Below are 15,233 nucleotides of genomic sequence, written 5' to 3'. Positions count from 1 at the left end.
CCCGTGTCAACCAACATCTTGCTGACAGGCTGCCCATCGATATAACCTTTTAGGTATAGAGCTTTCAAGTGCCTGTAGCTCCTCTCTCGTGGCTTCTCAAAGATCATTGGCCGTGGACCGCAGTCGAATTGAGCCACCGATACTTCCTCGTCTTTTGGAGCACAAAACTCTGACGGGAGTATAAACACCATGTTTGTATCAGCCGATGCCTCTGCATCGGCTTTTGTCTGTTTAGGGCACCACACTTTCTTTAGCGGGCGCATCTCTGTCTCCAGCGTTTGCTGAATTTTCACGGCCAGATCGGGCCGAGCCTTCCTCAACGTGTACAGGTACTATGCTTCGGCTTCCTCCAGGTTTCGTAGCCGCTGCACCCTACGCTTCTGAGAATGGCTGAGTCCATCAGGGCACCACCTTGGCCGGTGGTACCTATCCTCTTCTTCATCTGACTCCTCGAAGTCTTCAACTTGAGACGACTCAGCTCGTTCGTCCTGAGGTGGGAGAGGCCCTAGACGCTTGAACACTGAAACTTCATTCGTTCCCTTCTTCTGCTGTCTACACTCTGGGCAGTTCTCGATTGTAGGCAATCGGCTCATTCCTGAGTCCCAACAGTGTTTAAAGAAGGGACAGTTCCAATGCCTATCCAAATCTTCTTGCTCTCTTGATTTCCCCCTAGCGTGACGCTCGTACCCTTCATCGTCTCTATCATATCGACGATACCTCCTGTCATCTGCATCAGACCGACGATATCTTTCGTCATCCACATCGTAGCGCCGACGTCGGTCATACTGCTGCTCATATTTGTTAAGGAGATGTGCGGAGAGTGGTCGTTGATACCGCACGCTTCTCACTTCTTCTTCTGTCAGGTACCGTCTGTTATCATGTTGGGGCCGGTCGCGTGGATCGGCCTCCTCTTTCTCCTTGCCACGGGAGTGACTGCTTTCTGCTTTATCTTTGCCATGGCGGGTCCCAAGCCCTGCCATGTTGACACCAAAAGAGAAACCTGGCTCGCGTCTTAGGGAGTGACTGAGATCCACCATGTTGACGCCAGGAAACGGATGTGTGTCTACTTTCATGGCAAATTTTCCGAAGATTAATCGGCCTGACTCTATCGCCATTTGAATCCGTGCGCGCAACACTTTGCAGTCGTTGGTGGCGTGGGTGAACGTGTGATGCCATTTGCAGTATGGCCTACCGTTCATCTCTTGTGACGTAGGAATTTTGTGGCCTTCGGGTAACTTCAGCTGTTTCTCCTTCAGCAGCAAATCAAAAATTTGCTCAGTTTTGCTTAAATCGAAGTCAAACCCTTTTGGAGGCCCTGGTTGTTTCACCCATTTGCAGGACACGGGAACTGCCGTCCGAGTCCATTCAGCCACAGCGACTTCCTGATCTTCCGCAGGGTCTTCATCCTCCTCAGCGTCGACCAGGCCTATCGTGCGCTTGAACTTGTCTTGGTACAATTCTGGGTGGCGCTGTTCATACGAAGTTAGTCTCTGGACCATGTGCGCTAACGAATTGTACTCCACTTGGAACGTCAGATCCTTGAGTGGCGCTGCGAGGCCTGCCACGGCCAGCTCGACTGCTTCTTTCTCAGATAAATGAACCGAATAACATCGGTTCTTGACAGTTCTGAAACGTTGAATGTATTCAGACACCGTCTCTCCTCGCCTTTGCCGAACCTGCGTCAGATCGGCAATGCCCGCTTCGGTAGCTTCTGAATGATATTGTATGTGAAACTGCTCTTCCAGCTGCTTCCATGTCCGAACTGAATTTGGGGGTAGCGAGGTGTACCACCCAAAGGCTGGACCCGTGAGAGATTGGGCAAAGAACCTCACACGTAGCGGTTCTGATGCTGAAACCATGCCCAACTGTGCCAAGTATCGGCTCACGTGCTCGATGGAGCTAGATCCTTCTGATCCACTGAATTTTGTGAAGTCAGGGAGCCGATACTTAGGTGGCAGCGGGATCAGGTCATACTCATTGGGATACGGCTTGGAATAGCCGATTGTTTTCTTTTTCGGCAGGATACCGAACTGATCTCTCAAGATTGCGCTGATCTGATCCACAGTAGGAGCTATAGCGGTTGAGCTGTCCGGATTCGTTGTAGTGGCATATTTAGTTAGCCATGCCTGTTTCTCAGCATCTGCTCCAGAACTCCCTGCTGCTCCAGCAATCCCTCCTGCCGTAACCATCGCTCCTGCTCCGGCAATTCCTCCTGCCGAAGTTTGGATCGCGCGCGTCCAGTTGTTGCAGTCCGGCACGTATGTGCACACGTATCCATATGGGATCTCCTTGGGCGGCTCATACAAGAATTGGTAGTCGCCAGGATCACCTCCAACCTTGTAGACAACGTATGCCGGTGAACCTTGTTGCTGTGGAGCTGCCATCGCGAATGGCAATGGTGGCCTGGTGTGGAATGGTATCTCTCCCTGATAAGTCCCTAAAGCAGGTCCTGATGGAGAATACTGATGTTTCATGATTTCTTGCACCACATGAAGTGCAACTCGCTCAAGCGTATTCACCAGGCTCTCAGAATGCCGATGTAGAGAATGAGCCACAGCATAGTTAATTTCTTGGCGTAGGGCTCTGGTACGTTCCTCCGAAGGGAGAGATAGATCTAATCCCTCGAACGCGCCTTCGGGTGTGAATCCTTTGAACCTGATGCCGTGCGAACGGGTCTTCTCAAAAGAGCCGATGAGATCGGCTTCAAAGATGGCCTTCAGCTCATCGTATTTCTTCTTATGCTCTGCAGGTAGATCCTCGTACTTGATCAGTTCGTCCGACATCTTGGCTGCCGATGTTGACATGGTTGTTGTAGAAAGTGTCCCACCGGGCGTGCCAGAATGTGTTGCCTGCCAAAACTCACCGGCGAGCAGTGGTTAAGCAACACGAAGAGCCGGGAGACTCCCAGGACCGCTTAGTGGGCCCTGGCGCCTCGCGTCGTCCCGCAAAGTCCCAGCACACGTCCTGGTGGTTGCAAGGGCGTGCCACCTGACCTATACCTGATCAGGAAGGTGTTGGATTGCTTCAACTAGTCTCCTGCATGGTAGACACGTAAACATTAAATACGAGCCCGATCGGCTCTCAGGTTGCCTCGTGGATCGGCTCAAAGAGCCGATCGCCCCATGGTTCACGTTGGATTTACGATGACATGGGGATCCTGCTTGATCAAAACAAAGCTAAACCAATCTACGACAGTTTAGGGTTTTCACCGCATAATCGGAACATCCTACGCATAGTTGGGCCTAGCAGATACGAAAGATGATGGAAACTATCCCTAAAAGAGGCCTAAAAACCAACGTTAAGTTAATTCCCGGAACATCCCTTATAGGAACGGTGAAACAACACCTCACGCACCACCGGATCATCCAACCCCAGCATAAGGCCTAATCATGCAGATATTAAACTAATCCTTGAAACAAGGAGCAACTATAACAAATTGGATCTACTAAGTAACGAACAAGCAAGGTGTTGCCGTTACACCTAAATAGGTGTAAGGACAGCTAGATATCGAGGGACGGCATTGCTAAGCAAATATGCATAAGAAAAGCATCAATGCAAGCCCCAAAACATCTACGATAAATAGTGCTACTCGCCATCAACAACGCTTCAGCACGAGTAACACAAGGTAACGAATAAACGTGTACTGCCTAGATCGCAAGATGCGATCTAGGCAGCATGATGCTTACCCGGAAGAAACCCTCGAAATAAGGGGTGGCGATGCGCCTGGTTTGTGTTTGTTGTGAACGTGATTGTCCTCCTTTCTCAATAACCCTAGATACATATTTATAGTCCAAGGGACTTTCTAATTCGGAAGTACACCTGACCGTGTACGAGCCAAACTCTATCTTCTAATTCTAAATACGATCTAATAATATACAGATACACGGGCAATTTAGCCCAAACTCTCGTGCGAGGCCGCTTCAGATATTCTCCACATGCATCTTCTTCAAGCCCATCTCAATTACGGCCCATCTCCTGATTTGGCCAAAATCTGGTGATAACAAAGTCATGCTTAAAGAATTCATTAGTACACAAACTGCTTTTAACAAATCTGTTGAGGAAAAGCTTGGTAAAATTGATATTCTTGCTTCTAAGGTTGATAGTCTTGCTGCTGATGTTGATCTTTTAAAATTGAAAGTTATGCCTAATGAAGATAAAGATATTAAGTCATTTGCTACAGAAAACGCCATACAAGTTCGAATTAATGACAATATTAGATTGATGGCCGAATTGCATGCTAAGTGGGAAAGAGAAGAAAAACTAGCTAAAGAGAATAATGTAGCTAAAGTTTGGACTATTACCACCACTAGTAATGATGATGCTTCATATGTTGCTAAACCTCCTACTATCAATGGTAAAATAAATGGTGTTGGCAATGTTTCTACTCCTAGTGCAAAGCGTGCAAAATTGCCCGAAACTGCTGAAACTGCTAAAACTGCTTGTGATAAAAGTGCTGAAATTTTTCAGAATATTGTGGACAATGATCCCATTGCTTTAGATCATAATGGTTTAGATTTTGATTATTGTCATATCTCTTAAGTTATTAAGTTCTTGCAAAAACTTGCAAGAAGTCCTAGTGCTAGTGTTATAAATTTGGCTTTTACAAAACATATTACAAATGCTCTCATTAAAGCTATAGAAGAGAAATTAAAACTTGAAACTTCTATTCCTAGGAAGTTAGAAGATGGTTGGGAGCCCATCATTAAAATGAGTGTCAATGATTTTGATTGTAATGCTTTATGTGATCTTGGTGCAAGTATTTCTGTTATGCCTAAGAAACTCTATGATATGCTTGACTTGCCACCATTGAAAAATTGCTATTTGGATGTTAATCTCGCTGATAATTCTATAAAGAAACCTTTGGGGAGGATTGATAATGTTCACATTGCGGTTAAAAATAACCTTGTCCCCGTTGACTTTGTTGTCTTGGATATTGAATGCAATGCATCTTGTCCTATTAGTTTGGGAAGACCCTTTCTTCGAATTGTTGGTGCTATTATTGATATGAAGGAAGGAAATATTAAGTATCAATTACCGCTCAAGAAAGGTATGGAACACTTCCCTAGAAAGAGAATGAAGTTACCTTTTGGTTCTATTATTAGAACAAATTATGATGTTGATGCTTCATCTCTTGATGTTACTTGATTTACACTTTCTGCGCCTAGCGCGTTAAAGAAAAGCGCTTATGGGAGACAACCCATTATTTTATTTCTGCAATTTTTGTTTCATATTTGTGTCTTGGAAGTTGTTACTACTGTAGCAACCCCTCCTTATCTTTACTTTATTGCATTGTTGTGCCAAGTAAATTCTTTGATAGTAAGGTTGATACTAGAATTGGATTTCTGCGCAGAAACAGATTTCTAGCTGTCACGAATTTGAGTAGAACTCTCTGTAGGAAACTCAGAAAAATCTGCGAAAATTCATGAGTGATCCTCAGATATGTACGCAACTTTCATTCAATTTGAGCTTCTTCATCTGAGCACCTTAAGTGCCTCTAAAAAATTCGTCTTTATGGACTGTTCTGTTTTGATAGATTCTGCCTTTTATTTCACATTGCCTCTTTTACTGTGTTGAATGGATTTCTTTGCTCCATTAACTTTCAGTAGCTTTGGGTAATGTCCAGAAGTGTTAGGAATGATTGTGTCCTCTCCGAACATGTGAATTTTTGATTATGCACTAACCCTCTAATGAGTTTGTTTTGAGTTTGGTGTGGAGGAAGTTTTCAAGGGTCAAGAGAGGAGGATGATATAATATGATCAAGAAGAGTGAGTCTAAGCTCGGGGATGCCCCCGTGGTTCATCCCTGCATATTTTAAGAAGACTCGAGCATCTAAGCTTGGGGATGCCCAAGGCATCCCCTTCTTCATCGACAACTTATCAGGTCACCTCTAGTGAAACTATATTTTTATTCCGTCACATTTTATGTGCTTTACTTGGAGCGTTTGTATGTTTTTATTTTTTTTGTTTGAATAAACTCGGATCCTAGCATTCTTTGTGTGGGAGAAAGACACGCTCCGCTGTTTTATATGAACACTGGTGTTCTTAGTTCTACTTTTAATGTTCATGGCGAAGGTTGAAAACTGCTTCGTTCATTGCTATTTGGTTGGAAACAGAAAATGATCCATGTGGTAATTGGTATATTGTCTTTAATAATTTGATACTTGGCAATTGTTTTGAGCTCTGAAATAGATCATGTTTAAGCTCTTGCATCATGTAGATTGAACCTATTAGTGGAGAATTACTGTAGAGCTTGTTGAAATTTGGTTTGCATGATTGGTCTCTCTAAAAGTCTAGATATTTTCTCGGTAAAAGTGTTTGAACAATAAGGAGACGAGTGTAGAGTCTTATAATGCTTGCAATATGTTCTTATGTAAGTTTTTGCTGTACCGGTTCATACTTGTGTTTGCTTCAAACAACCTTGCTAGCCAAAGCCTTGTACTGAGAGGGAATGCTTCTCGTGCATCCAAAACCTTGAGCCAAAACCTATACCATTTGTGTCCACCATAACTACCTACTACGTGGTATTTTTCTGCCATTCCAAGTAAATTGCTTGCGTGCTACCTTTAAAATTTCATTCTTTGTCTTTGCAATACATAGCTCATGGGAAAATAGCTTAAAAAACTATTGTGGTATTGAATATGTCGCTTATGTATCTTATTTCCTATAAGTTGCTTGTTGAGCGGTAACCATGTTTCTGGGGACGCCATCAACTATTACACCTTTGTTGAATATCATGTGAGTTGCTATGCATGTTCGTCTTGTCTGAAGTAAGGGTGATTTATCATGATTAAACGGTTTGAGTATGCATATTGTTTGAGGAGAACATTGGGCCGCCAACCAAAGCCATGTATCATGGTGGAAGTTTCAGTTTGGACATTAATCCTCAATCTCTTATGAGAATATTATCTGTTGTTGAATGCTTAAGCATTAAAGAGGAGTCCATTATCTGTTTTCTATGTTGTCCCGGTATGTATGTCCTTAAGTTGAGATCTATCAAAAACGAGAAATCAAATGCGATCTATCTCCTTGGACCTCTGTACAGGTGACATAGAGGTACCCCTTTGTGACACTTGGTTGAAACATATGTAATGCAATGATAATCACTACAAGAAAAGTTGCCATGGCCGACGAAGTTGAAGTCGCGCCGTGGTTGCTGGTGTACCATGGCCGACGATTTTTGGTCCCTCCGTGGTGCATGTCAAAACTTTTTTTTTCTCGTTTTTGAGGCCACCTAGCCCGACGAAAGCGGCCAAAACGTCGCGTATGGTGGCCCGGGACGTGGTGCATCTCGAAATCTCGGGTTCGCCGGCCGAGTCAACGCAAATCCGCACCGCCGAGGGATGTAGGGCCCGGATGGCAGCCTCTCCGGCATTGTTTTTTTCTCGATCGCGCCATCTCGTTCAACGTTCTCCGATCGAGCCGTTTACGATGCAGGATCATGGGTCCCGCATGTCATCCTCTATGAACCAAAATTCTTTCTATTCTTGGATTTTTTTGACCCCCTGATTTCTGGCTACTTCCTTTTTCTTTTGATCCCTTGCCGCCTTGGAAACGTTGAGACCGCTGCTGCTAAATGGTACCCGCATGTCATCCTCTATGTGCAATCAACTTTCTTTTCTTGGAGTTTTTTTTGGCACCTCAAATTTGGTCACTTGCCTTTTTCTTTCGATCCCCTGCCGCCTCTCAAACGGTGATACCGCTGTCGCTAACTGGGACCCGCATGTCATCCTCTATGTACTATAAAACTTTCTTTTCTTGAATTATTTTTGGCACCTCATATTTGATCACTTACCTTTTTCTTTCGATCCCCTGCCGCCTCTCAAACGGTGATACCGCTGTTGCTAAATGGGACCAGCATGTCATCCTCTATGTACTATAAAACTTTCTTTTCTTGAATTATTTTTGGCTCCTCATATTTTTTCACTTGCCTTTTTCTTTCGATCCCCGCCGCCTCTCAAACGGTGATACCGCTGCTGCTAAATGGGACCCGCATGTCATCCTCTATGTACTATAAAACTTTCTTTTCTTGAATTATTTTTGGCTCCTGATATTTTTTCACTTGCCTTTTTCTTTCGATCTCATGCCACGTTTGAAACGTTGAGGAACCTGCAGGCTCATGGGACCCGCATGTCATCCTCTATGTACTATAAAAGTTCATTTTCTTGATTTTTTTTCACCCTCTGATTTTTGGCAATTTCTTTTTTCTTTTGATCCCCTGCCGCCTCTCAAACGGTGATACCGCTGCTGCTAAATGGGACCCGCATGTCATCCTCTATGTACTATAAAACTTTCTTTTCTTGAATTATTTTTGGCTCCTCATATTTGGTCACTTGCCTTTTTCTTTCGATCTCATGCCACGTTTGAAACGTTGAGGAACCTGCTGGCTCATGGGACCCGCATATCATCCTCTATGTGCTATAAAAGTTTATTTTCTTTATTTTTTTTCACCCTCTGATTTTTGGCTATTTCCATTTTCTTTTGATCCCCTGCCGCCTTGGAAACGTTGGGTAAGCTACTGACTCATGGGACCCGCATGTCATCCTTTATGTACAATCAACTTTCTTTTTCTTTTGATCTCAAGCCGCATTTGAAACGTTGAGACCGCTGCTGCTAAATGAGACCCGCATGTCATCCTCTACGTACAATAAAGTTTCTTTTCTTGGATTATCTTTGGCTCCTGATATTTTGTCACTTGCCTTTTTCTTTCGATCTCATGCCGCCTTTGAAACGTTGAGTAAGCTGCTGGCTCATGGGTCCCGCATGTCATCCTCTACGAACAATAGAAGTTTTCTTTCTTGGAGTTATTTTTTACCCCTAATTTCTGGCTATTTGCCTCTTTCTTTTGATCTCCTGCCCCCTCTGAAACGATGAGGACGCTGTTGGCAGGTCGGTCCCACATGTCATCCTCTATGAACAATAAAAGTTTCCTTTGATGGATTTATTTTGAACCCCTAATTAATTTCTGGATATTTCCCCTGCCGCCTTGGAATCGTTGAGGATGCTGCTGCCTCATGGGTCCCGCATGTCATCCTCTCATAATGGTAAATGTTTATTTTCTTGGATTTTGTTGACCAAACGATTTTTGGCTTATTTTTTCCTTCGATCACCTTCAGCCTTTAAAACGTTGAGGACGCCGCTGGCTCACGGGTCCCACATGTCAACCTCTATGAACAATAAACTCTGAGGATGCTGCTGCCTCATGGGTCCCGCATGTCATCCTCTCAGAACGAAAATGTTTCTTTTCTTGGATTTTTTACCAACAGATTTTTGGTTTATTTTTTCTTTCCATCCCCTGCCGCCTTTAAAACGTTGACGACGTTGTTGGCTCATGGGTCCCCGATGTCAGCCTCCCCGTACAAGAAACATATGATATCTTGATTATTTTGCAGACAATAAACAATGTATTGCGCTCTGAGCTATTTCAAACGGATAATTAAATATTTATTTTTACATAAACAAACTTATATGTTGAATCTCCTTGTTTTTTTGTCTTTGCGAAGCATAGGACTTTCCTGTTTTTTTAGAAAATTCGGAACTTTCCTGTTTTGGAGTGGGCTGAAATTGTACGAGTCAAAAGGCCAAGCGGGATAGTTCGAAAGCCCAGATGTCCAGATGCAGCCCAATTGAAATCTTTCTTCTTGGATTTTTTTCACCCCCTGATTTCTAGCTACTTCATTTTTCTTTTGGTTCTGTGCCGCCTTGGAAACATTGAGACCGCTGCTGCAAAATGGGACCCGCATGTCATCCTCTACGTACAATAAAATTTATTTTCTTGGATTATTTTTGGCTCCTGATATTTGGTCACTTGCCTTTTTCTTTCGATCCCGTGCAGCCTCTCAAACGGTGATACCGCTGCTGCTAATTGGGACCCGCATGTCATCCTCTATGTACAATCAAGTTTCTTTTCTTGAATTATTTTTGGCTCCTGATATTTGGTCACTTGCCTTTTTCTTTCGATCTCATGCCACGTTTGAAACGTTGAGGAACACTTGGCTGGGTTCTGGATCTGAGAAATGGGGAAGTCAAATTCCACCATGCTGCAGGTGTTGGTCTCCATCCAGGGCCTTGTGTTGAATGATAAACCCTACTTCAATGAGCCAGCTATCTTCAGCTCCAAAGAGAAGCATTCCCTGGCATATAATACCACTGCATTTCTTCTATCCTGCAAGACAATGGTGTATTCACTTCAGAACCCCCCAAAGGTAATCACAGAACCCTCATTTCTTGCCAAGGTATTATCAGTGCTGTGTTGGTTAGCCTAACAGTCTTCATGCTGTAAAAGAAGAATTTCAGTTGTGTCATGGCTGTGACACTTCTGATACTCTTTCAGAAAATGATTTGCATAGATCCAAAATCATCTAAATTCAGTGTTATTTTTAAATCAGCTCCTACCATATTTAAGCAAATCGAATTTTCTATGTTTATTTCTTTCAGAGAACTTTGAAATCAGATTACTCTCAGTTTTGATTAATTGATGAATATTTCCCATTGTATCAATTGTACTTGTCATCTCCATAAACTCATATTAGCAGCGCCAGTTCACACGACCCATAGGGGAGATGTTTCTTGGGAATTGTGACATTAATTTACCAAGTTCAAGTTTTACACATTTTAAGAAATAACATATCCATTGTATTTCTATAAAATGTAGAAGAAATGGAGTAAGAAAATGAGTTTTCGAGATATCATCACCATCATGTACAATCTTTTAAAGGCAACGACACCCCATTATGAGTAGAAATTGGTTTATCTAACATAGTAAAAATGCATCCTTCAGATATATACCTATGGTGCACTGTTTCTTCAAGTCACTGAACTCGTTCTTATAGACCTCGAGTTTTTCTGCAGAATTTTGAGACCATTATTATGCGCCATTTCCATGAGCGGGAGCAGGCCATCCTGGAGGCATGCGGTGCATATGCATCTGGCATGATCGTTGGATCATCGGTCAAAGATGGCCGGACATACATCCGCAACAAGTGCTTTGCACGTTTCAAGAAGTCCCTGGATGCACAAACTGAACTTCTTAAGAAGGAGCTAGCCGCGAACAGGTTTCATGCGCTAGAACTGAAGAGAGATTCTACAGATGAGATTGTGTCTACTAGCTAGGATTCTCTTGTGTCAGAAGATATCTGGGGATTGCAAAGTTCACGTAATTAAATTAGAAGCAAATGTTTTGGCAGATCAAACAGGTTATTAATACTCTTAAGAGCTAGATGTAGTTTAGCACTTGCTGTTTTTTATCTATGTGATGAACAAGATTCGCATCATTTCTTTGTGGTTTTATCATGTTAGCTTGGTACCTGCACGAACATGCAATAGAACCTGTGCCACTTTTTTTATTGATTGTTTCTTTGGGTAGCTTATCAAGCATGTCGCTCGATAGAACCTGTGCCACTTTGATGAGCAATGAAACTTGGCTTTATATTTTGAGCAACCCAAGACAGTTTGTAATGTGTTTAAGTTTGATCAAATCAGCACAAATTGCAAAACAATAAGCTATTTAGGTTCAGCTATGAGCACGAAGTATTCCTACATCATTTGCCTTCTTTACTTTACTTTTATTTTTCATATTTTTACATTTTCTTACTTTTGTCATAGCTCTGCGAAATTTAAATTTAAAAATCTAGCTTCAATGAAGAACTGAGAAAAAAAGTAGGACAAGTTATGTGAGGCATGACTACCATGCTTATATAGTATGAATTTGGTGTGATTCATGGTCAAGACTTGAGAGAAGGTTTTCTAGACCTAGGATCAAGTAAATAATATGTGGATGAATGCATTCCAGATTTGTTTTAAACATCATGTTAACACAAGTTTCATGGTTGTAAAATGGTAAAAAAGCTAAGAAAATTATCAGCCTTGCAGACAAATGTGTTTCTTACAATGTCTGAAGAACTTTTTTTTTTTGCGAGAAGAACTTAATGGTACATACATAAATATCCAAAGCCTCCTATCCTGGGCAGAGAGTCAGTACACCTGTCTAGTTTGAACAATGCTTATGACCACAGTCTTCTTTACGGAGAGTTGTGGGCATACTATGCATCATATAATCTACACATTTATAGCACATGGTGAGACTCTGGCAATCACAAGGAAAAACAGATCCTACTGCCTCAACCGGAAGAAAACCTATTACAGGTTCCAGTTGACAACCACAGCAGGGTGTTTGCCATTAGTGGGTTGGTACCCACAAGGGGGGGAAACAGAAAGAGAAACTGCGCGAATCTGATATTTAATGCACAAAACTAAGGCTGCGCTGATATTTGGTAGTATGGAATTCACCCCAATTTAGGTGAATCCTGCATGTTCTTCATCAGTAACCATAGTTATCTGTCCTGATTCCTCTTCAACACTTGGACTTTTTTTTCTCATTTTCTTCCTCAGCAGCATGATTTTGAGCTGCGGCTTCCTCCTCTTTAGCATGTTTATCTGCCTCGACTGCCTCCTCTTCAGCACGTTTTTCCACCTCTACTACCTCCTCTTTAGCACGTTTTTCTGCCTCTACTGCCTCCTCTTTAGCACATTTTTCTCCCTGTACTGACTCCTCTTCAGCACGTTTTTCTGCCTCTACTGCCTCCTCTTTAGCACGTCTTTCTGCCTCCATTGCCGCCTCCTGCAGCTTAAGTTGCTTCTTGTACTCCGCCAATTGTTCCTGGATCCTCTGGTGACCAGACAACAGATCACCATAGCGGCTTTGGAGAGTACGTTCTAATGCTTTCTGTTTATTCACTTCTTCAGCCAAATTTCTCACACGATAGGCACCAGCCATCTGTTCTTGTTTTTGTAACTCTTGGAAGCATTCAAGTTCCGTTGCTGCAGTATTCATCTGCTTGAACGTGTCTTGGATCTGTGATCCCAATTTTGCAGCCCGTGCCTGACGAATCAAAAAGCAAGTAAAGCAAACTATCAGGATTGCAAATCAACATGGAAAAGCTAGAAACAATATGTGGTCAGTATCATACAATTTTGTTTCGGTAGAACTAATCCAGAATATCAAGTTAAAAAAAAACAAAGGTAGGAGCAATTACTAAAGAGTTGTATTCCTCTACAAATTGTGCAAGTTTGATTTGTGACAGCTCTAATAATTTTTTTTTTCGAGGTAGACGGGGGGGAAAAAACCCCACCGCTTATTATATAACTCGAAACGGCCAAGAAGCCAATCTGTACAGCCTAAGGGAGGCAGATGAAAGAGAAGTGTACCTAAACCAACTACAGAGAAGCATTTTAAATGGTTTGAGTCGTTGTATAGTCGCTGAATAATCGCTGTATAGTCGCCGAGTTGTTTTCCAAACATCACGGCGACTCGCGACTATACAGCGACTTATGGCGACTATACAGCTTTTTTGGTCGGCTATACATGAGTCGCAGCCTCAGGCGACTCACTTTTGAGTCGCGACTCAAAAACCATGAGCATTTAGCGTAGCCAGGCTAGGCTGTATAGCATGTTGCCTGAAGAAAAGTAATAATTAATAGAGATACTACAAAGAAAATAACGCCTCATCCCCAGCTAACCTGGTATCCTTGTGTCAGCAGTTTGATCTTCTGTTCAAGACGAGAAGCTTTCTTTGCTTCATCATCCATTCTCTTCTTCACAATTTCAAACTCGTGTTGCAAAGCAGAAATTTTATCAGCATTTCCAGCAACACTGGCAAGACCATAGCTGTTATTCATCGGGAAAAACATAAGGTCCTCTTGGCATGCATCATGTGACTTCACGAAATCCACAAAAGATTCATTCTCATGTCCCATGGCCACACGAAGATACTGAATCTCCTCATCAACCATAGAACTTGCCTGACAACAAAGAAATGAAGCGATTTGAAAAAGATGTATGCATGACATACACAAATAACAGTACTAAGAAAGCTAAAACATGTAACTAATATGGTCTTGTTAGTGCAGTGCTATATATAGCTCCCACTATAAATTTACTTGTCCCTCTAGGGTATCATTCAATGCGAACAGATTAGTTATAGCCAGCTATTACAGTCAGAATTAAGATCACACAGGTCCGAAAAGGAATGGTTTAGACCTGCTGTATTATTTTACTGTGTTACTCACTGAGGTATGTATAATAATGAGCCGGCATGATTTCAATTTATTATTGATGTACCTAATGCTATAAGAAAAATGGATGAATGTTATCACTAAATTGGATATGCAGTTCAACATTTATATAACAATAATAAAAGGAGGGGAAAAGAGGTGTACCTCTTTCAGTTCATGCTCATCGAAACCTTCAATTTCAGGAATGAAAGCTACCCCAGTCGTCTGACGTTTGTTCCCTTTCCTTTTCTCTCTTTGAGTTTGTTCGTCAAGAGGATATTTAGCATTATCATGCTCAAGGAGACTGAGATGCTCCTCATTTATTAGCTCATCAGCTTGTTCAATTGATGTAGGAGGCACAAAGGTACTTCTGCTTTCTCCACCTTTAACCAGAGACTGCCGGAGAATCTCCACTGAAGTAGCAGGGTTTTTGTCCTTCATGGAATTGGTGTAGAGAAGAAGGTGAGTCTTGGTGGCGTTGGAAAATCCTTTGTGGGATCTCACACCTCTCCAACGTAACGTACCTTAGTCCGTGTAAGGGATACAGATACGGATCCGAAGCGAAAATTACATGTATCATTTATCGTGGAAATATGAACATAATTCACAAAATTGATTTAAAATTATATAATTCTCACACATAGATGTCGTATATTTTAATTTTTGTTTCCATGATGTTGAACGGTGCCTAAACTGTAGCAGGGCGTGTGCGTCTCATTATTGCTTGTTTATTTTCCCAAACCCATATATGTCGAAAAGGGGATAGTGGTCAGCTTGGCCCAACAAGAGGCTCATCTGAACCACCGCAGTCCAAGGTGGACCAGGACGTCGGTTGCGGGGAGGAAAGATGGAAGGTGGAGGTTTCTTGAAGAACAAGGCAAGGAGACGTTCGAATAAGGAAAAGGACAGATAAAATCTCTTTATATTGTAACCGATTCCGAGCAGGGCTCTCGAGACCTAGTGACATAGGCATCCCGGATGGGCCTACCAGAGATGGTACCCGGGGTTTACTGAAGGCCCGCGACCCGAAGTTTATGAAGCCCGAAAGCCCATTAAAGCATCGATTATGGCAAGAAGAGATAGATTAGGAATAGAGATTTATAACTTTACGGGACGGACTCAAAGAGTCTCCCAATGATTGTAACTTGTGTAATACGAAACCTTCGGCTCCACCTCCTATATAAG

At 42.5% G+C, this 15,233-nt stretch overlaps 2 protein-coding genes across 2 annotated transcripts; one reads left to right on the top strand and one right to left on the bottom strand.

The window, feature by feature from the left end:
- The first annotated feature begins 10,012 nt into the window (after nucleotides 1-10,012).
- On the top strand, nucleotides 10,013-11,108 carry LOC124663886 (putative ubiquitin-conjugating enzyme E2 38). Its single transcript, XM_047201533.1, has 2 exons — nucleotides 10,013-10,201; nucleotides 10,848-11,108. Exons 1-2 carry the CDS (start codon nucleotides 10,013-10,015, stop codon nucleotides 11,106-11,108), a joined length of 450 nt encoding a protein of 149 aa, XP_047057489.1.
- A 1,240-nt stretch (nucleotides 11,109-12,348) lies between these two features.
- On the bottom strand, nucleotides 12,349-14,489 carry LOC124663885 (cell division cycle 5-like protein). Its single transcript, XM_047201532.1, has 3 exons — nucleotides 14,214-14,489; nucleotides 13,515-13,796; nucleotides 12,349-12,876 (listed from the first exon to the last, which is right to left on the bottom strand). The coding sequence occupies exons 1-3, from the start codon at nucleotides 14,487-14,489 to the stop codon at nucleotides 12,349-12,351; spliced, it is 1,086 nt and encodes a 361-aa protein (XP_047057488.1).
- Between the last annotated feature and the right edge of the window lie 744 nt (nucleotides 14,490-15,233).

This window comes from Lolium rigidum, chromosome 6 (genome assembly GCF_022539505.1).
Source record: "Lolium rigidum isolate FL_2022 chromosome 6, APGP_CSIRO_Lrig_0.1, whole genome shotgun sequence".
Taxonomy (NCBI): Eukaryota; Viridiplantae; Streptophyta; class Magnoliopsida; order Poales; family Poaceae; genus Lolium; species Lolium rigidum.
Note: the sequence above shows the minus strand (reverse complement) of the source record. Positions and strands in the feature narration are given on the sequence as shown.